Source organism: Phlebotomus papatasi, chromosome 2, assembly GCF_024763615.1.
Source record: "Phlebotomus papatasi isolate M1 chromosome 2, Ppap_2.1, whole genome shotgun sequence".
In the NCBI taxonomy this organism is placed as follows: Eukaryota; Metazoa; Arthropoda; class Insecta; order Diptera; family Psychodidae; genus Phlebotomus; species Phlebotomus papatasi.
Window position 1 is genome coordinate 58,549,230 of NC_077223.1, and position 26,115 is coordinate 58,575,344.

General features: G+C 33.6%; 2 protein-coding genes across 2 annotated transcripts in view; one reads left to right on the forward strand and one right to left on the reverse strand.

Annotated features, from left to right (window-relative positions):
- LOC129801896 (autophagy-related protein 13 homolog) overlaps nucleotides 1–12,088 on the reverse strand; it is a 73,454-nt gene extending 61,366 nt beyond the window's left edge. The window contains exon 1 of the mRNA XM_055847331.1: nucleotides 11,807–12,088. Coding sequence (XP_055703306.1) covers nucleotides 11,807–11,941 — 135 coding nt within the window. The 5' untranslated portion in view covers nucleotides 11,942–12,088. The remainder of the gene's footprint in view (nucleotides 1–11,806) is intronic.
- A 328-nt stretch (nucleotides 12,089–12,416) lies between these two features.
- The window catches only part of LOC129801886 (fibrillin-1), a 77,900-nt gene continuing 64,201 nt past the window's right edge, over nucleotides 12,417–26,115 (forward strand). Inside the window, exons 1-2 of the mRNA XM_055847319.1 lie at nucleotides 12,417–12,711; nucleotides 25,178–25,381. Coding sequence (XP_055703294.1) covers nucleotides 12,654–12,711; nucleotides 25,178–25,381 — 262 coding nt within the window. The 5' untranslated portion in view covers nucleotides 12,417–12,653. The remainder of the gene's footprint in view (nucleotides 12,712–25,177; nucleotides 25,382–26,115) is intronic.

The window sequence follows — 26,115 nt, forward strand, 5'->3', positions numbered from 1 at the left end:
CTCTCAGGCTAGACGACATGCATTATTATTTTTTCTAGTACGGGATGAGGTTGTCAGTTCCATGCCCGTGGAATCAAGTGCAGTGAAGGTCAGTGGATGCAATCCAAACAACTTTAACGCATGAAAAATTTCTGGTGACCTCCTAAAGGGGATTCGAACCCGGGACACTTGCATCATAGAGCGAGTGCTCTACCACTTGACCCATTGAGTGCCCTTATAAAATAAAAGGGACAGATAATCCTAACCGGCTTATGTAGGTGAGATTCTTAACGTGAGCTAACTCGGAGTGCATGCAAATTCGATTTGGAGCTGAAGTTGGGAGACGCCATTCAGTTATCTTGAATCAAATTCGTGAAATTATACAAATTTTGTATTAAAACCAAAATATCAAGGATTTGGATGAACTGACAGAAAAGTGTTATATGGGTGAAATGTAGACCAGAATGTTCTTTATAATTTTGCCGTAGAACTTGAACTCATCGATTATTCAGAAGCCAAGATAAGCGAGGTTTTTTGTTTCTTAACTCGTTTTTTCATCCAGAGTGCCCCAAGTAGTCATTTGTTGAACTTCAACTATATCAAAGAATTGTTGTATTTTGCAGGACTTTCCATTTAAACCCCTATTTTAAGTGTCTTGGTGGAGTAGAGGCAGTCAAATTGGCATCTGAGTGATTTCAAAGCGTTATTATTGGAAAAATCAATTTTTTCACACTTAAACGGCAAAATCGGAGTGATAGCGTAGTCTGAGTGGAAAATGATGTATGGACGAAATGTAGAGACAAATGTACTCTACAATTATGTTGAAGTAATCATCAAAATCGGTTCAGCGACAGTCGAGATAATTGAGGTTATGTGATATTGAAATTGGTTTTTCGACTGTGGCGCCCCTGGTGTTGGTCCCACGAAATTCAAATATTCTAGAAAGTTGTAGCATTTGGTGAGATCTTTCGTTTAAGCCCTCATTCATCAAAATCGGTCACATAGAACCGGAGATATGATTTTTTGAATTTCGTGAACTTTGACCCCTCATATCTCCGGTTCTATTGAAACCACAGCGCACATACGCACCATTTTGGAAACGTCCTAGACTGGACTACAACATACTAAAATTTCATTAACTTGCACAATGCCGTTTTTGAGAAAAGTGACTTTGAATTTCGATGAATTTTGACGCTATCACAGCGCCACCTGTGGTGACTTTTTGAACTTCCATCTGAAAGTGCTCATTGAGACGAAACCAAAACGGTAAAATTTATGTCGCTTTGTTAGTTAGAACCGGAGATAGAGGCCGGTCAATATTCGAACTTTGACCCCTTATAGCTCGGGTCAGGGGTTTTAGATCGACTTAAGGTTTTTTTTTGTTTGATAGGTATAATCAAGGGCTACAACATACTAAAATTTCAGCCCGATGCACAATGGAATTTTTGAGTTATTTAACTTATAAAATTTAAAAATTTTCTTTTTAATAATAGCGCCCCTAGCGGTGGTTTTATGAACTTGCGATGTTAGAAGGGGAATTAGCATTTCACGAGAGCTTTCCAAAAAGCCCTCACTTTTTAAATTCTGACAATTAGAACCGGAGTTATGGCCATTTTAAGAAATTTTTTTTGGACCCTTATAGCTCGGGTCAGGGGGGTCGGGGGATCTTAAGTTTGGTATTGATGGAAAGCTCTAAGGCCCAGCTGTAACATACTAAAATTTGAGCCCGCTCGATGCCATAGGGGCGGAGCTATTGAGAAAACAAAAAAAGGGGGGTCTTCAAAATGTCGGAAGGAGGGGTGGGGGGTGGGGGGTCAATGCACCAAGTTGCAATTTTCACCCGATATATAACCTTTGTCGAAAACCGCAAGTCGATATCTTTTTTAGTTTAGGAGCTATTAAGCTCCAAAGAGCGGCCGGCCGGCCGGGCGGGAACGTAAAATAGCCACATATATATTCGTGATCAGGAAGTGGCGAAACACATTTTGGCCAAGTTTGAGGTCGATCGGACGACATGAAATTTTGTTAGGATTATAGTAGGTGAGATTGTTAAGAATCTCACCTAATATAATAAATAAATTCGCGTTCTATGACAGTGCTCACAGATTGAAAATATTCAAAATGGTCAGAGTTCTAGCCAATCAGACGATGCAATGGATCTAAAATATTTTTAGAGGTCAATTATTAATTTATAGGAACTGTGTTAAATTTCGGACAAGTTGCATATGTATAAGCAGAAAATATTCTGATATTCTGTAAAATAGTTCATTGTCTTTATTTCATCCAAAATAATATTCTTAATACATTTTATATTGAACAATATAGACATTACTTTGTGTGTAATATGGGACACGTTTTTCGAAATCTCTTGATGTTCTAGGATCCTTCTAAAGCTTTTACACAATATTTTGTATGGAAAGGCTAAGCTAAGTTGTTCTACAAAGTTTAAATAAAAAATTATGGAATTTTGAGAAACTTAATAAGTGTCGAATATTGGAAAGTGTCCGAAGTTTGGCAAAATTTTCTTATATACGTGAACAACTCTTTACACTGAGTATTTAGCTTTAGTTCATCCTAAAAAAAAGTCATTCTTCAATAAAGCAGACTTTTCATAAATCAAATTTTATAAAAAATCTAGGTATGAAATATTTTAAATTTTTGAAATTAAGAAATAATCCTGATTTTAATTTTTTATTTTTCTGATTTTTGCTTTCAAGAACTCAGACTTTTGTCCAGAAAATTTGAATTGGTTTTAGAAGCTGGTGCAAGACGTCATCGTTTTTCGTCAACGTTCATCGTGTGTGCTTTTTTTTTTTAGATTTTTGAGTTTTAATATTGTTTTAGTATAGAGATCAAAAAATTATTGGGGTAAGTGCACGGTGAGATAAAAACTATCGATGAAAGTCTTACGATTATCTGATGACAAATTCAAAATTGAATAACAATATTCCCACGGGTAGTAATTATTTTCATAAAGTTTTAATAAAAAAAACTCAAAAACCTTTCAGAGATTTTCTTATTATCTCAGATAGGAAAGGAGAAAAGACCAGGAATAAGAACATATCTTACACTCAAGAGTAATTCATCAAGGTTTCTGAAGCCTTTCGTTGCGGTTTCACTTACACTGTTTGTCTCCAATTAGAAAATTTCCCTTGTCTCCATTTGGATTAATTTGTTTCCAATAGCAGCATTTTGTACTTGTGTATTTTTCTTGTATTTAAGAAGTTTTCAAATTATATATAAAGAATTTTCACTAAACAGTAACATTCTAAGAGTTAAGGAGCAAATTTATGTAATTTTCCTTAGAAAGAAAATGAACTTAATGTGTTGAATTTTCTGTCAAAGTTAAAGAGTCTGGAAATGGTTTTGAATTAGGACATATACCCTAAAGGTCATGAAACTTATTTATTTATTTATTTTTTATTGGATCATGTATCTGACGGAGTTTTATGTAGACGCAGCTCTTCTGGTGGCTAGAGAATTCGTTCTTATCATATTAAAAGACTACGAATTCTTTCTAAAGATTTCGACCCTTGGTGTGGATCTTCATAATTAGCAAAAATTTCAAGTCTTTTAATTTGAAAAGAACGAATTATCTGAGAAACATCGGAAGAGCTACGACTATATGAAATTTATTGTTTAAATTTGATAAATTTTAAAAATACAGGGGTGACAAAGCATCCCATTTTTTGGGAAATGCTCGAAATCGTGACTTCGAAGTTATATCTCAAAAGATAGTCTTTAATAGCTTACTTGTAATACAATTTATTTTGGGATAAAAATGACTTGTTGGTTAATAACTGATTGGAATTGGTTGAGGCCTGTCAAAAAATACAAGACCTTTCTTAGAAGCCTAAAACTAGCCCCATCCCGTTGAGAAATACGCTCTCTAAAACATTTTTTTTTATCTTTGGCCTTGAAAGCGGTTATTCAGAATGATTCAAAGGTATTTTCGTAAATAGAAAAAATGTCTACCAACCTTTAGAACATAACCAAAAAATGAAAGAAACATGGTTCTGAAGATGTATGAGGGGGATGATGAAAAAATGAGGAACATGTTAACCGTCTTTGGGTCGACTTATGTAGGGTCCCTCGAACATTCCAACCGGTTATCTCTAGCCGTTTGGCATGTAAAGCTGTTGACAGCCACTTGGACGATTGACGGACAAACAGAGTAACGTAATTTCTCATCAAAAAGTGTCCATCGAGGTGGGGGAGTTGGAAATTTTGGGGAATTAAAAAAAATCGAGATTATATACATAGTATACTGTTCGTTTTCTGTGAAGTTCCAGGAGTAAAAAAAAAACAAAGTACAACTGATTCTATCAAAACCCATTCAATATTCATTGAGAAAAAGCAGAGAAAAAAATCATTAACAATCTGCTTTTCTGGAGATTATTGTGAAACCCACTCGAAAGTATGAATGAAAGAATAGGCGTTTTGAGACAGTGAAAATTCATTGTGATTCACTGAAGTAGATGGATCTGGGGAGTTTCATATAAACAAGAGAGATTTGAGACGATGATTGCAACTTATTATATAGTTTAAAGGAGTGAATGAGATGTACGTAGGGGAGACCGGGGTACCTATAGCCAGGGGTAAAAGTAGACAGTGGATTTTTCTCGTTTTTCTTAAAATGTACATCGAGCAAAGTATTTTTTAATGAAAGTAGGAACACATCCCCATATTCCCAGAAATATTTATAACTCTGATCCTGTTATCCTACAATTTAGAAGCTTTTTTATAAAATGGGTATAAAATTGTAGTTTTGATGTTACGGTTTTTGGACCAGCATTTGGTTTTCTGAGTTTCTAGTCAAGATTTCATAGTTTTACCTCGTTTCTGGTTTAATAAACCTAATTAAAAAATATTTTTTACTTGGATAATTATTATCCACTTTTTTATATAAGATGATAAGCACTGAAACAGCCCTCGGGGCAGTTGTAGTCACTCTTCCGTGGCGGGCTAAAACTATCAATGATTTTTCACTAATACATGGATAATTGTTAGATGAAAGAGTACTATTGATATTCCAAGCAATATTGCCATTTGTATGAGCAACTTGAGAAATAGATTTTTTCAGAATGTTTGCATTCATTTTGCCTCAATTACAAAAATGTCATAAAAAAGTTGGCTAAAGCCCTTTTCTTTAGGTTTAAGTAAAATATTTAGAATCAGTGGGCTTCAGTGTATCAAGTGAAACAATATTTGGTATCTCCAGTTTAAAATTTCATCTGGGAAACTAGTGGCAATTAGTACCCCAAAAGTGGCTATTTCTACCCAGGCCGGGGCAAGTTTAGCCAATGTGTCATACTTTTTTCATTATCCTCTCAAGAAAAAGCCAAGGATTTTAGAGCTTTGAACTACACTGTTTCATATAGCCAATATCCTAATGCTACTTATGAAACATAAAAATATTAGACAAAACTTATCATTTTTTCACAAGTCACTAGCGAAAAAAAAGCTTCATTTGCTGGCTAATTCTACCCCTGTCTCCCCTACCATTAAAAAGATGAAATATACTGTGATTTCCGTTCTATAGCAACAGAGCATAAAATATAATGGTTATAGTGTAAAAATGTAAGAGTTGAGAGAATAGAGTAGGGAAAGAAATTTATCAATGAAAAAAGCATGTTATGTACGTTGAAATAATATCATAAACTAAACAATTCTTGTATGATGTTGATAGAGTTTTAAAGCTATAAGTACTTGTTTAGTTCGATAGAATAGAATAGTATACCATTTGCAAATCCTGCAGTAACTTTTAATAACAATTATTTCAGATAGGGTAAGTGTGCCAAATTCCAGCCAGCTTGCAATTTCGGCCACCTTTTTTGTTCATCGAATTTCCATGAACTTTTAGATTTTACGTACTCTAGAGATTATACAATGCAAAATAATAACAAAAAATGTAGCTTCGACAAACGAGATGACGTGAAAAAGGCATTGGAAAAATTCCCGAAGGGCAAGGAACTATGAGAATGAAGGTGGCCGAAATAGGGCACTGAAGCTATGTCTATATTTTTATTCATTTTAAAATGTATTAAGAATGATTTTAGAGTAAATAAAGATGGTAAACTCTTTACAAGGTTCCAAGCAACACTCTTACAAAAGAAAGAATAAAAAAATCAATTTGTATTTAAAATATTACATTTCAAACTTGAGACTTTGACGCTTGCATGCAACTATGCCGAAATTTGGCACACTTACCCTAAACGGGATTTTTTAATTATAAAAAAATTATAGGGCCACTGCAAGAGAGCTACTCAAGTGATAAATTTAATTTTATAAATATCTTTAAAATAAAATTAGACAATTGCGCCCTGAGACTTTGTGAATTGCAGAAGAACTTTAGTAATTTCTTTTCAGTAATCCATTGATAGCTTGTTCTAAGGTGCTGAAAACGTTCGATCATTATCAATAAATACTTCTTTAGATATTATTCAAGTAAATGTCACAGTAAAATAGTCATAGTTTTGTGAGTCGCGTTATAACTAAATAAAATATTCATCTGAATTTACTTGAAACCATTGGTAGTTTTACCCATGCAAAAAAAAATATGACCATAAAAGTCGGGTTTGACTGAGAAGAACAACAAGAATAACTCGATGGACTGTGCAAATGTTTGCAGACTTTTAAATAAATTTTGCATCGATGTTTTATGCTTGTCATAAAGTGATGGTTTGAGTGAGTGAAAGCCTTGAAGGAGTTTGATGCTCAACCAAACCACGTCTTTCAGTTATTTATTTGGGAGAATGCTAATGGAATGGTAAATCATGGAAGCTGCAATATGAGAAAATATTTCCCTAATCACAAGAATATGGAGTGATAAAATCTATGAAACTTAAAAATATTTTAAGAATATTGGCTATAGGGCTTTATGCAAATGAAATCAGAATTTTTTTCAGTTGTATAAAACAGGTAAATTTTAAAAATTATAATGTTTTATAAGCGCTTTCTCTGGGAACTTTTAGTTGGCTTTCTCATATCGTCTAAAATCGTCTAATAGCAAAAGTTTGATGATGTAGTAAAGTTCAGGTTGTTTGCAATGCAAGCACAATAAATATTGAGCAAATTCTTAAGATGCATAATATCCAGCTTGAAAACTAACATTATCTTTCTCCAGAAATGGAATATGCAAGAAAACAGAGTACTTTATGAAATATTCTTTTTGTTTGAAAAATAGAAAGAACTTTATGTTTTGAGAAGGAAAATTAAGCTTTTTAAGACATTTCTTTGAATAATGAATAAAAATAAATCTTGGATTATAAATTTTGATGGGAAATCAAACTGCTGCACGTGTAAATTATATTTTATACTTTAAAAAATATCTCCATTTTATTATACGTAAGTCGAAATTAAACTTTTGCTATTTGAAATTCAAGTACACGTCACTTAACAATCTCGTCTTTTATTTTGTTCTCTTTACGAGAATAAAAAGGAATGTGAAGAAATAATAAGGAATTCTTAAGAATATAATAATATAATATTATTAAGGCCCCCGACCCCAATAGGGATAAGAGGTTGAAACTAATGATGATGATGAATATTATTAAGGGGGTTAAAATAAGGGGTTCTGGAACAAAATATGGTTAGACAAAAACTTAAAAATTTGATATCGTGCAAAAATAAATAAGATCGGGGCTTCAAATTTCCGGACAAGAACCTTTGAAGAAGTTCAAAACTTAAAAAAAAAAAATTTCAAAACCTCCTTTCAAAATATCGGTGCAGAATTGACCAGCAATCCCAGCAATAGAATTAGACACAGTGGAGTGTCTCATAAGCTTTCTCAGAAGAAGATTGAGCAAACTACTATTTATTCAGAACTGTACCGAATTTCGACCAGATTTAAATTTCGGCCATTTTGATAGTAACTTTGGCCAAGCAGCTCAATTGATTAAAATTATGGATTTAATCTTCTTTTTTTTTAAATCTTTTTTTAGAATATATTAACAAGAAAAATAATAATTCAGGTCTAGAAATCTCTTTGCGGGAAGGCCTAGTTTTTATATGGAATGTTGTGCCAGTATCATTATTATATAAATCTTCAGGATAAATTATGGAAGATCTCAGGGTGTGGAAATAATTTTCCAAAACACAAAAAAAATTCCCTTCGCCTTCAACAAGCGCGGATGCAATTGTGGGATTATCTATGACACCTTTAAGTATTCGGGATATTGGCGTTCGAGATTTTGGATTTCGGGATTTTGACCGGGATCCCTACCCGACTGTGCTTCAGGACAGATTTTGGTGAAAAATAAAATATCCGTACTGTATGATACTCTAAACCCAATTTCACCAATTGCCTTAATCCTTTTTTCTGCTCGAACTCTACGGAGACAGCTGTAGGGTAAGTGCTCATAATTTTGGACAGTTTCTAAATTTGGACACTTTGAGGGTAAAATTGGACACTAAAAATAAATTGATTAAAATGATGGATTTTTAATCCAATATTTGATGAAAAATGAATTCTATCTAAATATTTGTTCTTTTTGGAAGATTTAGACACTAAATACGTTAAATTTTGAATATGATTTGAGTTGAAATTGCTTTGTTGAAAATTCAGTGTGAGCAATTGCTTACGAGAAATATGACAGAACTTCGTGGCTTACTTCAGTCTTATTTAGTTTTGGTGAAGTACTAACAAAGTTTGTTCGCTGTTTTTGAGTGATATTATTGAATATTCATTGAATATTGTGTTGATTCACGTTACTGATGATTTGTACATTTGACCTGAAGTGAGATTTGCCTTGTGAATTATATTTTTCGTGTGAAAAATGGGAAATTTTTTAAGACATTCACCAGTGAGGTGATGATTCTTATTTTGGACAGGTGTTTTTCTCACGAAATTTCGTGAAGTTTTAGCTTTTGTGATGACTAGGTTGGACAAATGCCTGGAGAAACAAAGGAGCATCATCTCTACGAAAGAGATGTAGCGAGAAATGCCTTGAAAGGCTCCCGGAAAGGTCAGGGAATGAGGGAATCCGCACGTACTTGGAGTACCGAAGTCAACTCACTTTAATGAATGATATGGAAAGTTTCCGGGCTTCTGTGACATTCTACGTTTCCCTTACATGAACAGGAAGAGGACTTGGTAAGATTGGTTCATGAAATGAAGAACAATGGGCATCCTGTTGAGGCGGATTAGCTGTCCAAATTTACAGACAAGTTGTAAAAATTAATAACCAAGTTGTCCAAAATAAGAGTCAAATTCACCTCTACTTATCAATTCATTTTTAAACGTATTAAAACTAATTTTAATAAAAATAAGACGATAAATAGCTTGCTAAGTTTCTAAACAACCCTTCTGAAAAGAGAGTAACAAGAAATGTCAATTAGTATAGAAAATATCGCACTTCAAACTTGGAACTTCGATGCTTATAAGCAGACTGTCCAAAATTATAAGCACTTCCCCTATATATAATTCCTCGATTTTTTCACCCCCCAAAATTTCCGCCTTCCACCCCCCGGAGACCACTTTTGTCAACAAATCTTCACGTTTCAGACGATTTCTGAGAAATGTCACGCTGTTTTGTCCGTCTGGCTGTCGCCAGCTCTAAGGGCCAAACGGTAAGAGATAGCGACTTGTGACCTAAGGGGGACCCCCCAATAAGTCGACCCAAGGATCGTTAATATGTCCCTCATTTTGCACACCCATCCCCTTCCCCATCAAAACCATTTTTTTTGGATTGCTCGAAAACGCGTCGTGCGATTTTCTTCATTTTTGGATATGTTTGAGATTACCCAAGCGGACGTTCGTCCTTCGACTAAAATACTGTTGAATCATTCCCTAATAACGGTTTTTCTAGGTCAAAGGTTAAAAAGACACTAGAGAGCGCATTTATCAAGCAAATGAGGTCATGTTTGGACTCGTTGGAAAGGTCTTGGAATTTCCTATAAAATTGAACCGGCTCCAATCGGTTTTGAATCGGTAATGAACCGGTTCATAGCCGATAAATAATTTTTATTCGAAATTCTATTAATTTACTCCTAAGGTGTATTTTGGGAAATATTTTGAGTGATTTATAAATCGGTTCAACTCGGTAGTGAACCGGTAATGAACCGATTATTTACCGATAAGTAATTTTTGTTCGAATATAATTTTTATTACTCTAAACTATTTTGTGGAATCTATTGAGTAATTTATGAATCGGTTGAGTACCGGTAAACGGTAAATGATGCGAAAGTACTTTTGAGGTATAGCATATAAGTTACGAGTTCGAGCATTTCGCAAAGCCTGGGACGCTTTGCCACCCCTTTTTCATATTAAAGAGAATTAATCAGAGTGATATTTCGTGAGTTATTCCATTTTTTAATATTTTTGTGCTCTTCTTTTATAAATTCAAAAATCCCAAAGGATCTCAGTCATTCAAATATGGAATGGATTCATCTCCCTCTTAAATATTTTATCCCCCATGACTGTTAAATTCCTCAAGTGGCATTCATTGATAAGATGTTTGTTGAGTGTATCAGGGTGCGAAAATGGGAACGATGTGCAAGTATTTTTTTCCCACAGAGAGTACAATATCTCTATGGATAAACCAACTCGTGCAATGCTATTGACAAGGCTTTGCCCACATTTTATTTTTTGCAATAATCAATTGAAAAAAAATAAGGCATAAAAGCTAACAGATAGAAGGCATTACTTCATGCAAAATCACGCATAAAAAGCCCATTGCACAATGAATGTTTTTTTGTTTGACTAAAAAAACCGCGGGAATGTTCCAATGAAGGGCAGATTGGGAAAGACTTCCTTGAGCTATAACAATTATTTTGGAGCAAATTCCCCAAAATCTCTTTGTGATGCTCTCTAGTTGATAGAAAATCTGAGGGAATTCCGATGTGAATTGTAAAATCACACACATTGGAATTAATTAATACTAATAACTTTTCTACGTTCGTCAACTCGGCAACGTCTCACGACGAATGAGGTGAAAGATCTATGGTTAATTATTCATCGTCAATTTTCATGAGAGAGACATTCCTCAAGCATTTCTCTGGCTCTCTGCTCAAGGAAACCCTTTTTCACGCATTTTCTTTGCATTCCATCGCGATTTTGACACCAAATACAGGTGAGAAAGACACAGATGGTTATAGATAGACATAGGTATTTCGTAATCTGAGCTGTTGCGGGATTGGAAGTTGCAGAGGTGCTCACACAGATTAATTGCCTTGAATGAACTGGAGGAAGCTGTATGAGTCACTGTCGTGGCGCCAAATAAATCAATTTTCTCAAAGACACCGAGGCTTGGTGGAAAAGAATTTATTTCTTGCAATTGCAAAAGATGTATTGAGGATCTTTGCAATGTTTTTCGATGTTTATTTATGCAATTTTTAGGCACTTTTTTTTAAATGCTTCACATTTTCTCTCGTGATTTATGACCAGCGCACAATAATTTTTGTTTATAAACATGTTTTCAAAATTTCCGCAGAGAATAAGCGAGATGACTAGATCTAGATCTCACTTACTCTCATTGAAATGTCAAAAACATGTTTACTAAACAAAAAAGTTCTTGTGCGTTGGACATTATATCGTCAAGATTCTTAGAGTTTTTTTTTATCATTATTTCTCCATTGAATAAAAAATATGCAATTTTAACAGCAGAAAAAGGGTAAATAGAAGTCTAAAAAATACCCAAGTCCTTTCGCGCCTTTTTTTCAGCCGTCCGTTTCTAACAGTGCAAATGACACCACATGATACAGAGGACGCCACTGTTCCCGGAATGTTCCACGCGTCGGGCGTTTCTTTATCCCCCAGAGGCCCCATTTGGAGCCTGCCTATCCTCCCGGGTACCCCATAGAGACTTAAAACATTAACAACACTCACCCAATCGCTATTTGATGACTGCAACTTTCCATGAGTCTGAATTTTCTCTCCAAGGCGAGACTGAACGATAATTTGTGGGCATTTCATCAAGAAACCCTTAATAAACTTCTCCAATTCTTTTTTGTCCTGCATCATCACTCACTGTCCCCACACTGGGAGGTATATTTTCACAACTTTTGGGGTGGAAAACACCAAAATTTTGGGTAAAAAGTGAGAAAATCTGCACGGAAAAATACCACTCTCACAAAACAAATGACAATACGATGACAAATCGATGGATTCGATGAAATGATTTCAGCGCCTCTAGTTGTAAAATTCAAATGGATTTTCCGTTGGAAGGATGTTTCTTATTGGAGGGAGTTTTCCTGATTTGATGATTGAAGGATTCATGAGAAATACTCTTTTTCCTTAAAAATTAGGCAAATTAAAAAAAAAACTAGATTTGATTTGATGATAAATTGATGATGAAACTTTTCGCCTAAAGCTTTATAATTGAGGGATTGTGTCTCGGAGTAACTTTAAAGCAGAGAAATTCGACGATATTCCAAGAAGATGATCATTTTCTCAACGATCTCCACAATCTCAATCAGCATAAGAATCAGTTTCTGATCACCATTCGAGGCGTCCGGAAGGAAAAATTGAGATTTCCCAGTGGATTTTTCTAAACTCAGTGGTAATATTTCACTTTTATAGAGTAAGTCAGACAAAAAGTGGTAAACTCAATAGAAAAGTGATATTTCTAGTTTTCTTTTTCTGCGATGTGGTAGAAGGATTTTGGTCTTGAGGGAAAGAGGAAAAGTGAAAAGTGCCTCAAGAAGTGGAGTGTAGAAAAAGAAACAGTGTGAAAATGTGGATTGATCGTGTTAAGGACTTTCTGTGGATTATTCTTCTTGTTTCAACCATTGGTAAGTTAATTGTCCCGAATTTATCAGAACTAATGGCTTTCCCGGGAAATTGACCGTAAAAATGGCCAGTGATTCTGCCTCATTTATTTATTAAAGTTAGCTGTGTTAAAAAGGAATATCTTTCATTTACTGAATATTAATTTGTGGAAAGCAAAGAGTCCTGGATCTTCATTTACTTTAGTTTTTACACCACATTGGACCATCTGCAATTTATTAAACACAAAATAGTTTATTTTATTTTAATGGGACAGTCAATGGAAACCCTATTAATTTTTTATGTTTAGTACAACCAGTGCAACAATAGCCAGTAGTTATTTTAATCCTTTTTCCCTGCAATTGTTATATTTAATGAAAAAGAACTATATTTAGTGATTCAACCAAATATTCAAAGCGGAAAAATCAATATTTTATTATAAAAACGAATTCACATAAAAAAGGACATTTTATTTTGCTGTTCTATTAATTAACTAAAGGTTTTATTATCCTCACATCATTTTTAAAAGTGCATTTTTTAGCAAAATATTATATATTGTCCTGAAATTTATTAATGAGGCACGAAAAAATGAGTTGACCTACGAAAAATACACTAATCTATTTTTCTAAAACTCCAAGGTTTCCAAAATGCAAAGTTCTTAATTTTTTTTGCTCTTAAGAGCTGGAAGGATATAAATATTATTAGGAATATTATTATCATTTTATTTACTGCTCCGTTAGGGGAAGGCTTTCACGTTTCGCACATAATATGGCTTAAAATACTTCATATTTTTTCCATATTCTTTTAATGAATTTGATTTATCTACTGCACATTTTTAATAAGTAGTCTTAGCTACACATTTCCTGAAAAGATAGAATTAAATTTGTTAAAGGAATATAAGAAAAATATGGAGGGTTCGAGGCTACAGTGTGTGCGAAGGTTTAATCCCCTAAATTTTTTTCATTATTTTATTTCTAGAAAGTATCTTGATTTGAAAGCTATGATTCTAATCATCTTGTCGAATATAGGGCATAAAATTTAATCGTCTGGCTCTTTAATTCCATTACTCAACTCATTTAATTTCAATACCATAATTCTTCTTGCCTAGATCTTTCCTCATACGATAGTTCCTGTACTCCAGACAGATTACTCAGGATAATATCGACGACTCAGAATATAAGTCCAACAACTCGATTTTTTACAAAAATCGTTTTATTCGCATTTTGGATACTTATTCTTTATAATCTCTAACTTTCCTGCGAATATTATACTTGAAAGATAATTATTTTCAATATTTATAGAGATTTTAAATCTAAAAAATCCTATACTCTGCATGTAAAATCTCAGCTTCAAATGGCTGTTCTGTAAAATTTGCCTACTGCGAGTTATTCGTTTCTTATTCTGAGCGATCGATCTTTACCTCATGGTCTACAAACCATTGTCTTGCAGGTCCAATTGGAAAAAGATGATACCATTTTTTTAATTACCATTACGGAAGGCAGGAAGTCTCTTGCATATAATTATGATAACTCCTGTTCTTCAGTATTAAGGTAAAGTGCCCTCGAGTCGACCGGTTCCTCAATTCGACCGGTGGTCAATATACGAATGTTTTAATGGTGAATTTCTATAAAATTGGAAATGGAATAATTGACCTATTAATGTTAGATCATACTCCAAATATTAGTGCAAATATAAATAAATTGATTAAATAACTCTACCGGTCGAATTGAGGAACCGGTCGACTTGAGGGCTCTTGACCTCATATATTTATGAAACAAATATTATACCGTTAAAATCCTTGGTGAACGTGTCCTCCTAAATCCTCACAAAACCATCTTTTCCGAAGATTAACCTTGATGAAAATTTTCATCTGCTTTACCGAATTATGGTGATAATTTTTTAGGACATTAAGCCCACTTATTTGATCTTTTTCTTATTGCATAAAATTATTATTTCAGAAACTTCTAAAGTCCAGAATATAACTCAATGGACAATATGCTTTTTTTCTTTTGTTCGAAAGCCTGTGGCCTTTAACCAAACGGTAAGAAATATCGATTTTCGGTCTTCGATGACCCACCATAAGTGAACGTTATCTCGGACGGTATATTTTCTTCTTCCCTAAACCCCCCTCCAAAACCATACATTTCATTTTTTCTCAATATTCACCCACGGTTTTTTTTTTTTTTAAAATAATTTTCGGATATGTTTCAGTTAGTGTTATAGAGGTAGTCCAAACGAACATTTCATCCAAATGGCAGAAAATTCGCCATTTTCAATTATTGAAGATCAAAGGTCAATCACTTTGGAGGGCTCAGTTTTTAATCGATTTGGTTGTAATTTGATTTTTTTTTCAAAAGGTATTGACATTTCTTATCTGGCTATAACATTTTCAATTGGTAGTGAATTGGTCAAGTAATCATTAATTTTTTTTCTCGAATATACAGTGGGACCTCGATAGAGTAAACCCCCGATAGAGTAAATCTCCATTAGAGTCAACAGCTATTTTTTTATTCTACGGACTCCAATAGGGTCAACTTGGACCCAAATTGACTCCGATGGAGTAAACTTTTCTCTTATTATTGAAATAATAATATTATATGATTTTATTATGATTTTATCGGAATTAAAATCAGTGTTTTGGCGTATCAATGTAACGTTTTTAACATAAGAATAACATTTATGTAAGTACATGGCAGAATTATGATAAAATTCGTATATTGCCCGTGTACCTAATCATTTTTCATCAAAATACTTTTCTTTTCGTAATTTTATGCATTTTGATTGAAAGTTCTTTTGTCTTAAGATTTTTTGATTAAGCCTATGATCGCAATGTAAGGAATTTTGAGCCATCATTAATTTGTAAGTGAGTAATATATCACAAACAAAAAAATATGGACTCGAATTACAAAAAAGAAAAACGTACAGAATGCTATATTTTTTTTGAGTATAATATAGTGTAGAAACTTTTTCTAAATTTATTTAAACTGTTTAAATAATAAATAAATACTTGTTAAAAAAATGTACATGATAAACTGTGATAAAAACTTCCATTCTAAACAAAATGTGTAAATTTATTTTAAGTTACATTTTTAATTTAAAAGTTTAGTGTTTCGGAAGAAAATTTGGTTCAAAATCAAAAATAAGCAACAGAAAATTAAAATTGGTAAGAGAAAACGGTTAAAAATTCCTTTTTTGTACATGTAAGATTTAAGTGCCGAATGATTAAAAATATTGACTTCACACAATCTCCCATAAGTCAACTTCAAGATTATTAATACAACCCTCATTTCCATCTCACGAAAAATTCATATTTCGAAAAAAAAAAATCCGTATGACGAGTTTTCTTGTAATCACAAAAAATACGATTTTGGATGGTGAAGGGGCGGGATGGGGACGAAATGAGAGTCATATTAATAATCCTCCGGTTTACTTATTAGGGGGTCATCTGAAGACTCCAAGTATATATCTCTAACCATTTAGCGCCCATATTACAGAACATGAAGAAAATGAGTCAAATTGGTTTAATTGCTTTTTTTGTGAAGCTTAGAGTCATAGTTATGGTATAACGAAAAGAACTATCAATCTCTTCTTTCAATAATTTTCAATAATTAAGTATTTACCGGAGTACTTATAGAAAAAGCGAAAAAATAAGAAATCTTTATGACATCTTTTCCTTATCTTAACATCGTTGGTGGACTTCAATCTTACCACGTGGAGAGAGTAGTTTATACTTAAGATATTTACTAATTATTAATTATAAACACATTCAGTAAAATCATCCCCTAATCTTCAAATTTTGCCCAAACATACGACTGTTTTTGGGCCAGAGGGAGTAGCATTTACGGGTTAATTTAATAAAATATTTTACTATCATGTTGAACTTATCAATTATATCTAGTACAAACATAAAATAATACCCCATTCTAATTGATTTCACATTCTAATTGAGTTTTTTGGACTCCGATAGAGTCAACAAATATAAAAGAGTCAACAGGCTTGGAAATAATAGGTTGACTCTATCGACTGTATTACTAATTATAAGAACATTATCAAATGTACCTTTTCTTAACCAATTTTTTCCTAATTCAGAATTGTTTTCCAATAATCGTTAATAAACCGGTATAGATAAAAAAAGTCATGCAAAACGATAGTTCACGGATTAGCTCTATCTCGTGAATTCGAGCATTACACAAAGTTGGGACGCTTTGTCATCTCTTTTTTTTTTAATTTTCTCCATTTAGATCTAAATCTAAAGTTTCAATTTTACCCCTCCAGCCACTTTTAGAATTCAGATTAGTGCTTATTTTGAGAATGTGTGATATTTCATGAAATCTTTCATTCGTGCTCCTTATCTATAAATTTTAATTTTTTTAGTTATTAGATAAAAATAATAATTCAGATAGATATTAATTAAAAAGTTTATGATCAATTTTGCATTATTAGCATAACAAATGCAAAATAAAATATATTATGTAGACCTATATATAATTTTTTATTGATCTTCCAACTAATTTACTGACCAAAAATTTTTATTTCTAGTAGAAGGAATCACATTTTTAGTTAGTAAAATAGCAAAGTGGTTAGTAAAAGAATGTTCATAAATCCTTTCAATCAAACCATAAATGCAAGATGGTTCACAATCCTGCGCGAAAGAGGGAATACTCTCGTTCCTATATGCATATTCGAAGCGGCAATGATGGTCCACGATTCTTAATTTTCCCTTGAGCGGTCTTCAAACTGGAAGTTTAGCCCAGTTCAGGAATGCCTCAAAATCCTAAATAGCAACCAATTTGATTGGCTTTTCAGAATCTAACAGATCATTAATCTTTCATAATTCAATCCAAAATATTTTTTTCCAAAAAATGTTAATTAATGTCTCAACTCCGTATTAGCCAATAATACAGCAGACTCTCTCAAATTCGGACATTTCGGATTGAAATATCATCTTAATTTTGGAGAAATTCGGGCACGAAATTGTTTCAAATTCATTATTTTCCAATTATTTACAAACTTAATTAAATTAACATACTCATAAATAATTGAAAATTTCACGAAAGGAAATGAATTAGCGAGACTGCACCCTATTTCATTATTTTTGATTATTTAAAAATTTATAATTTTCGTTTTATTTACTTACCCGAGACCTCACAATCACAGAGGCACTACTCTATCCACTGACCCAGCTGAGGCTCGTTTTATATTTACTTACATACTGACTGTTTCTTTTAACTGAAAGTTCTACCATCATTTGTTGCCTTGTCTGCTGCATCCGCTGCATCCTTTATAATATTTACACGAATAAGGTTTCTTTCATAATTAATTTGTGAAAGCTTATTTAACTTTAAATTACCGTAGGGGAAATTGGGGCACCTTTGAATGTGAGGCAGCGTTGAAATTGGATTTTTCACCTATTTTTTAATAAAATAGAGCCTTATCATAATTTAATTTAGCTGCACAAAGAGATTGAGAAGTTAAATTACATTATGATGTGACTCAGTCCCACTTAAACATGAGAAAAATTCCAATTTCAAATCAGCCCCACATTAAAGGTGCTCCATTTCCCTTTATATGTTGATGGAAATTTTTGATTTATCCTTTCGTATTCTTTAAAGGTTCTAATAATACCATAGAAAAGGCTTACATCTAATTTATAAAATTGCATTATAAGAGTTTAGTTTTTTTTGTTTCTCACATTAAAATTCCAGCTATTTTTCTATCAGGAATCACCTGTGAAGCGAGAAGAAGGATATTAGTTCTAATCGTTGTAATAGTTGAAATTACCATCTGGTTCCTCTGGTTCTATGTTGTGCAATAATGCAATGTGTCAACGACCAAATGATAATAAAACTATGCTGTGTAGTAAATGTGATAATTATGCAAAATTATGTTGATTGTCATGGTTTGTCTTTCACGCCTCATCTCATCAAGTCAGTAATCTCAATGTATTCAGTACTGAGGGAGGTGAAACTGATCCAAATTGCAGGATATTATCGTTCATTGAGTGTAACAATTTTAATTGAATTGTTGATGAAATTCAAAAATTTAAATAGCTTTGTGAAAACTCGGTCAATTGTCTTAGTTCTTCCATAACATTGGCCAGAAGTTGGTTCAACAATGATATCCCTTGTTCTTGAACATTTGCTATATATATCCATGTCTTTGGGAAACACTTGTTAAAATGACACAGAGCGGTTGGAAGATATACATAACTCTCCCTAGATTAATAACATGTTGCATGATTGTGCATTATGATGCAAATTGCATGTTGTACTTGTTCACAACTCCTCATAACTTGTAGCACCACAAGTTAATGCTTAAATATATTAATTCAGCAAAAAGGTATGCACAACTCTATTTCCAACAGCAAATTTTGCCATCTCGTGCAATTATGCGTCCTCACCAAAATATTTAGTATAGTAGCATAGAGTAATTAAAAGGCTGGTAAATGGTTGATTTCGTACAGCAACTGTTACTATATAGCGGGTTGGGCATTTTTAACACACTCGCCATTTGGTGATAATTTTCACAACATTGCTGCAATGTCTATCAATTTGCACATTATTAAATTTTCCCACCAACTGCCGCAGTGGGAAATTTTAAAGCAATTGAAATTGGGAAGTGGGTCTGCAAAAAGTTCTGAATTGAAAATTTTTGGACTAGACAAAAACGCCTGAAAGGATTTTTTAGGTCATTCAATTTTGTGGTATATACGCTTTAGTTAAAGAAAAATTGCATATTTTTAAACTGCTTTTTGTTATCCATACAAAGTTATTGTATAATGATCCCAAAAAGTTTTTTTTTTCAAATGGTAAAAATGTTCCGAATTATATGAATAATTCCAAATTATTAAGTATACACTAGTAAAAGTTTGAAATTCAAATAAAAAAATCACTAAACCTCGAATTTTTGCACACGATTTTCGATTTTTTTTCTTTTTCAATTATAACTGTGTTAGCACACTTGCACATTAAAATTTTAATATGATTCACATTAATTGTAGCTGATGAGAGTCCATATGTGTAATTTGTGTGTTTGAATCATTTTATATTCAAAATTTGATCTATATGTTGATAAAAAGATAGACTTGGCCCGCAAAATTTGATATAAATTGATTTATAGCATTAATGCGAAAAATTAATGGGATTTTCTCTTTAATTTTTTAATGTGAAAAATATTTGTGCTTTAGGTAAATTTAAACTTTTTTTGCAGGCCAAGTCCACTTCTTTATCCAAGGGGGTGACATTAGCTCTGAAAAATGCGACCGATTTTAGTGTAAGTTTTTCCCTGTTTTCGTATATATTTCACGAGATATCCCCGAAACTACGTAGGTTGCCAATTTGGGGTTTTCGGTTGCCTATTCAATATTAAGTTTGCTTTTATTTTGCATTTATATTTTTTGCTAATTCATTCTACACTGACCGAAAACAGCAAATAAACCCAAAAGTTTTTTCGGCACGCTAGAAACATATGGGAGACATAGGAAATGTCATGTCCCTGTCTTTATCAATAAATAGAAAAACCCCAAATATTAAGTGACTCAAAGACACAAATAACATATTTGGACGCTCACAAGCGACAATTAATGTGAATCACATTAAAATTTTAATGCGCAAGTGTGATAACACCCTAATACAACTAATAATGTCACATTTAATGATTCAATGATCAGGAAATTTGTCTAATTAACTGAAATAGAAAGCAATTTTAAATTTAGGGTGTCCTAACAAATTCACGAATTGGAGTATATCGTGAAATCTTTCCATGTTCCCATTTCTATTTTAAATTTTTTCCGATTTCATCATTTTTATTATTCCAAATTGTTCGTGTTGTCATTCCTCTGAATTTTATCGTTTTTCTGGAATCATTTTTATTTTCCTGTGCGCCCAACTCTTTCTTCACAATTTTCTCGATATTTCCGGGAATCTCTATTTTTCTCAATTCTGTTTAAAACTCAAACCCCAAATCCTCGCGAAAACGAGGGAATCAACATCACAAAAAAGCTACACGTATTACGTCTCCTGACTAAATTCCCAGGCTCTTTTAGTCCTCAAAGACGCGGTACTCCTTGTTTTTTGCTGCCACAGAAAAAGAGGCAATAAACATCGGAAATATCGGGGAATTTATGCGATTGTTTCCTCAGCGGAAATGGGAGTTGGAACAGGCATTCTTTTGTGTAACGCTCACACGGTCTTTGTGTGGCGAAAGTTCTTGGTAAATGCAGCATTTTAGCAATATTGTCCCTCAACAAAGACCCTATTTGTTGCTCGTGGCTTCTTGTCGGCCCTTTATATACCAGACTTATCATCAATATTACCGCCATTTTTTTCACCTGTAAATATAGCGGAAGAATAGAACAGTTTCATATAAATCTATTTTTTTTTCACGAGCTCTTACTAAATGAATTTATCTTTTATTCGAACAAACATATCCTGATTGTCCAATTTCGGTTTTCATATTAGTTAACTGAAAATATCCACAAGCATTCTTAGATAAAAATTGATTTAGTTTTAAAAATTATAACTATGCGAAGCTGTCTCACCTTCCCTTAACTTCGAATTTTTGATAATTCCCCTTGAAAGAAGCTTTCTCTGGATGAAATTTGAAAAGTTTCACTGTTGGAAACTTATAAGCTTTTGTTGTAAATGTGGAAAATTAGTGATAAAAATCTTAAATCTGGTACAACTTTAATGGCCTTTAATAGTTTGAGTTGTTACAGTAATCGTTCTCTATTTTAGTGACGAGGCAAGGAGCGTAAGCTAATTAACATTAATTAATTGAGCAATTAAATGCTAGCTTTACCTCTTGTCAAACTAGATATTTGCAGTAGTAGAATAATTGTGGAATTCTATTAAAACTTTTTATTTCAAACTGCAAACTATATAATTTTTCATCTAAATTCTTTCTTGAATAATTATTTCGTAACCTAGTTTCAACTGTAATACGAACTGTCTTATTAATTTTCTTTTAATAATGTTTTATCGCATACTGAAAGAATCTGATAAATCCAATATAGAACCTCCAAGTGTGCCTCTTCGCAATGTAGATGCTTTTCCTTTGGTCTCAGATTTTAAGGGCTATTCCCTTCCAAACTCGAGCCAAGTAATATCATGGCTAACAGCCTTGACAGACCTGAGGATTAACCGAGAGACGGCTTAGCGTAACTATATTAGAAATAATGGTCAAACTACATTTCCACTATTTTCCACTAAGTCGTCTCTCGGCTTAAGTCATAAGTGTGTCTAGGGCATAAAGAGCCAATAGGCGATTTTGTCCACTGATTCACGACACGAGGTCCTTGAAAATTTATTACAGTAAAAAAAAGTACAGTATACTCTCTCAAATTCGGGCATTTGGGACCGATATGTCCGAATTTCTCTCTTTTTCGTGTCACATTTCGATCCCAAATGCCCGAATTTGAGAGAGTCTACTGTATAGCGATAGGGTGACAGCATTCCTTGTGGCATTTGTCTTTACTTATGGCCCCCTCGGAAAAAGCACTACAATGTCACAAAATGATTTCGAAAAACCTCAAAATTGGGTATATTAGTGGCACAATAGGCAAGACCGTTGGCTCTTGGACGAATGAGGTCTCTGACTCGACTCTCACAATTTTAAGTCCGAGTCCCACCCGGTGCAATGCAACAGAATGTCAGAAAAATACATTTTCACTAAATTCATCAAAACAATAGTCCTATAATATAACGCGGGAGTACCTAAAAAACTGATTTTTTATTAACAATGCAAAAATAACCACTTCGTCGCCACGTTTTACTACTTTTCGCCAGTTCTGTAACCACTTCTCGCCACCTACTTGGAAAGGTTCAAACTCGATTATTTTGGGCAATATTATGCAAAGAATACATTCAGCATTTCTTTTTCCTCATGATCACCTTATTATTACTCACATCAAATGATTTTTCTTCACTTTTATTTGGGAAATCAAATTAGACTATTGCAGAAAGTAAACAAAGCAGATTTGACAACTGGGAATCTATGAAATAAAGTTAGCGTCGCCTATTGAAAAGCTATGGCGACAGGTGGTGAATCAATTTTAGAATATTACCACTTTCCGCCATGGCACATTTTTACATAAAAATAATATAAAATGAAACATTAACTAACTAAATACAAATCTTATGTATTCGTCGAATGTAATTAAATGCTCAATAGACAAATTATTGATTCAAAATCGGAAATTTTGTTCGATAATACTGTAGAAAAATTGCCGTGTAGATAATAGATGTATTTTCGGAAAGGGAAACTCCGTCCGGATGCGGCAACACTGTTTGTGGAGTTTTCAACCCAGGATCAAAAACTACCTCTTCTTCAGAGCTTTCGACACGCTCCGTGTCTTCCTCAGTGATCGAGTGTTGTCAGAGATCTGTGGGTTTCGTTGGGTAGGGGACGTTTTGCATTGGTGGGAAGGTTCTAGGATGTTCACAAAAGATCTCAACGGATGCACCTGACACTCTTTGGTCATTTGGGGACAAAAAAAAAAAAAAAAAAAAAAAAAAAAAAAAAAAAAAAAACTTCAGTTGTCCCCAAATGACCAAAGAGTGTCAGGTGCATCCGTTGAGATCTTTTGTGAACATCCTAGAACCTTCCCACCAATGCAAAACGTCCCCTACCCAACGAAACCCACAGATCTCTGACAACACTCGATCACTGAGGAAGACACGGAGCGTGTCGAAAGCTCTGAAGAAGAGGTAGTTTTTGATCCTGGGTTGAAAACTCCACAAACAGTGTTGCCGCATCCGGACGGAGTTTCCCTCTCCGAAAATACATCTTTTGTTCGATAAGTTTCATGAAACTTACTATATTTGGCAAGAAATATTGGATTCGATACACTTGCTTAAAATATTCCTCTAAAAAATGCTTAAACATTTAAATTCAAAACAAATAGTGTTTTTCGACTCTATAAGTAACAGCAGTAGAGATACAAATAATTTTACCGCTAATTTATTTCACAAATAATGGAAAAAAATGCGATTTCAATACAAGTGGCGAAAAGTGGGGCACTGGCGAGAAGTGGTGATTCCACCCTATCTCTATTGGGGTCGCGAGCCTATGACATCCAGTTTAGCAGACCGTGTCTGTCGATTCTCCACCTCTTCATGAATATGTTCGGATTCAATCTCAAGGCGCTCCAAGGTAACATCCTGATTTTGATTCAGCCACCTTGTCCGAGGTCTGCCCCGAGGTCGAGGTCTGTTCACAATGTCTTGCATAGCTTTTCTGGAGAATCTTTCTTCATGAGCTGAACATGGTCATACCATCGAAGTTGTGATCTCTCAATTCGAAGCTCGGCTAGCGACTAAGCTCGGTCATCACGTTTTATACGATTTCTAAGATGTTGTCACGCTGTCTGTCCGTCTGTCCGGTCCTTACCACGCCTGGAGACCAAATCGTTAGAAAAATAAATTTGCGACCTTCAGGGGACCACCCCTCATAAGTCAACCCTGTGGTCATTAACATGTTCCTGATTTGCCGCACACCACATTCTTTCTGCTGAAAATCTATGTTTTTTTATATTGCTTGAAAACGCGTTGTACGTTTTTTTTACTTGATGAATGTGTTTTAGAAATTACCTATTACGGACATTACTTTTATAAATGAAAATACCGTTGAATCATTTCTAATAACGGGTTTTCCAAAAGTTAAAAGGTTGAAAGAGAGCGAATTTCCTAATCGAACGACGATAAATGATGCGAAAGTACTTTTGAGGTACAGCATCTCAGTCACGAGCTCAAGCACTTTCTAAAGTCTGGGATGCTTTACCACCCCTTTTTACTTCTAATGAATCTGCTATGAGTAATTGTAATTTTGATCACCATACAATTAGTATTAATAACAAGGTGGGAAAAATGCTGATCTTTAGCTGAAATTTTTTACAATATCAGCTTCTGTGGTCCGAGGTGAGATTCTATCTTATCAGATTGGGCCCAAATTTTGGATATATACTAAAATATCCATTTATCTATCTATATTATTCGATCTTTAGCAAAAAGGCTCATTTTTTACTTTAAGTTCTGAAGGCTTATCGTTTCGCAGAATCATTTTATTAAATAGGGTAAAGTGATATAATTTGGAATTAGTGTTATAAGTTGGAAAATTCGCTGGTACAAGTTGGACATGGCTTTTTTCTTGATAAATACAGTACAAAATTTGTTTTTAAGCACAAGGAACCAAATTATAAAACTAAAGCTTTAAAAATATACAAATGAAAATGAATTACTAAATTTATCAAGACAAAAAGCCCTGTCCAAATTGTACCACTGTCCAACTTGTACCACTTAACCCTAGGCCTAGTTCTCGCAAAGCAGAATTTTCATCTGGGTTTTTCAACTTTTATATCTTCGGTAATTTTATTATCGTTTATATAGTATCCATATAAAAAAATTGTTTTCCAAGTATAAATTGCAGTAACCTTTAAAATAATCTTTTTTTTAGAAAAAAAAATACCTTAATTCTTATATAATTTTCTGCATATAGGTTATACGAATGGTCAACACTTTGACTGCGAACAACCACCCGAAGTAGAAAATGCTTCCTCAAAATTGTCCGTAGACGATGCCGAGGATAGTGTGTCTGCCAGGTACACCTGTGATCCGGGTTTTGAGCTCCAAGGCGAGCCCGATCTTTTCTGCGATTTGGATACGGACGAGTGGCAGGGACAGCCCCCCATCTGCAAACCAGGTGAGTGTATTACCCTTGCAAATGCCAATAATGCAACTTCAGCAGGATATAACACGCGTGGTAAATATTGATTAGACGTTGTATGCAAATTTTCCACCACATGGATTTCATGAGTTTAATTAAATTCCATTGTCTTGCGGATTTCCTGACAATGCGAGAACTTTTAAATTATTGGTAATATGTTGCGTGTTCGTGTGACTTTTTCCCACTCTTTTTCTTTTTTGGAAATTGCCTCACTTTTCGAGAGTTTTCCGACAATATATCCAACAGATTTTTTGTGTATCTTGAAAATCTGCCAAAAATGTCCGAAATATAATGGATTTTTAGATGTTTGAGGAAAATAACATTTTTGATGGCATTTTCCAAGAATCAGCAAGAAAATTGGCTAGAAAATAAAAATAAACACCTCAGAATCTGAGGCAATGAAAATTAAATAACACATCTCTCTGGGAAAGTTTTCACCCTCGTCAGTTAGGAAAAAAAAACTCACTGTGAAAAGTCGATAATCCTCAAATGGATTCCCATCATATCTTAACAGTCTTGTGCTTGAGACACAAACGAATCGAATGACCGTAAAAGATGTTAAGAGATCAATAAAGAGTCTCCAACATTAATATCTCACAATTTTATGTCGTCATCTTTTTTCTTTGGGTTCTCAATAAAATTTTATACCCATTTTCCTCAGTCTATTCACCAAGTTTGAAAGAATAAAAAGAGGATCTAGAAAATACGTT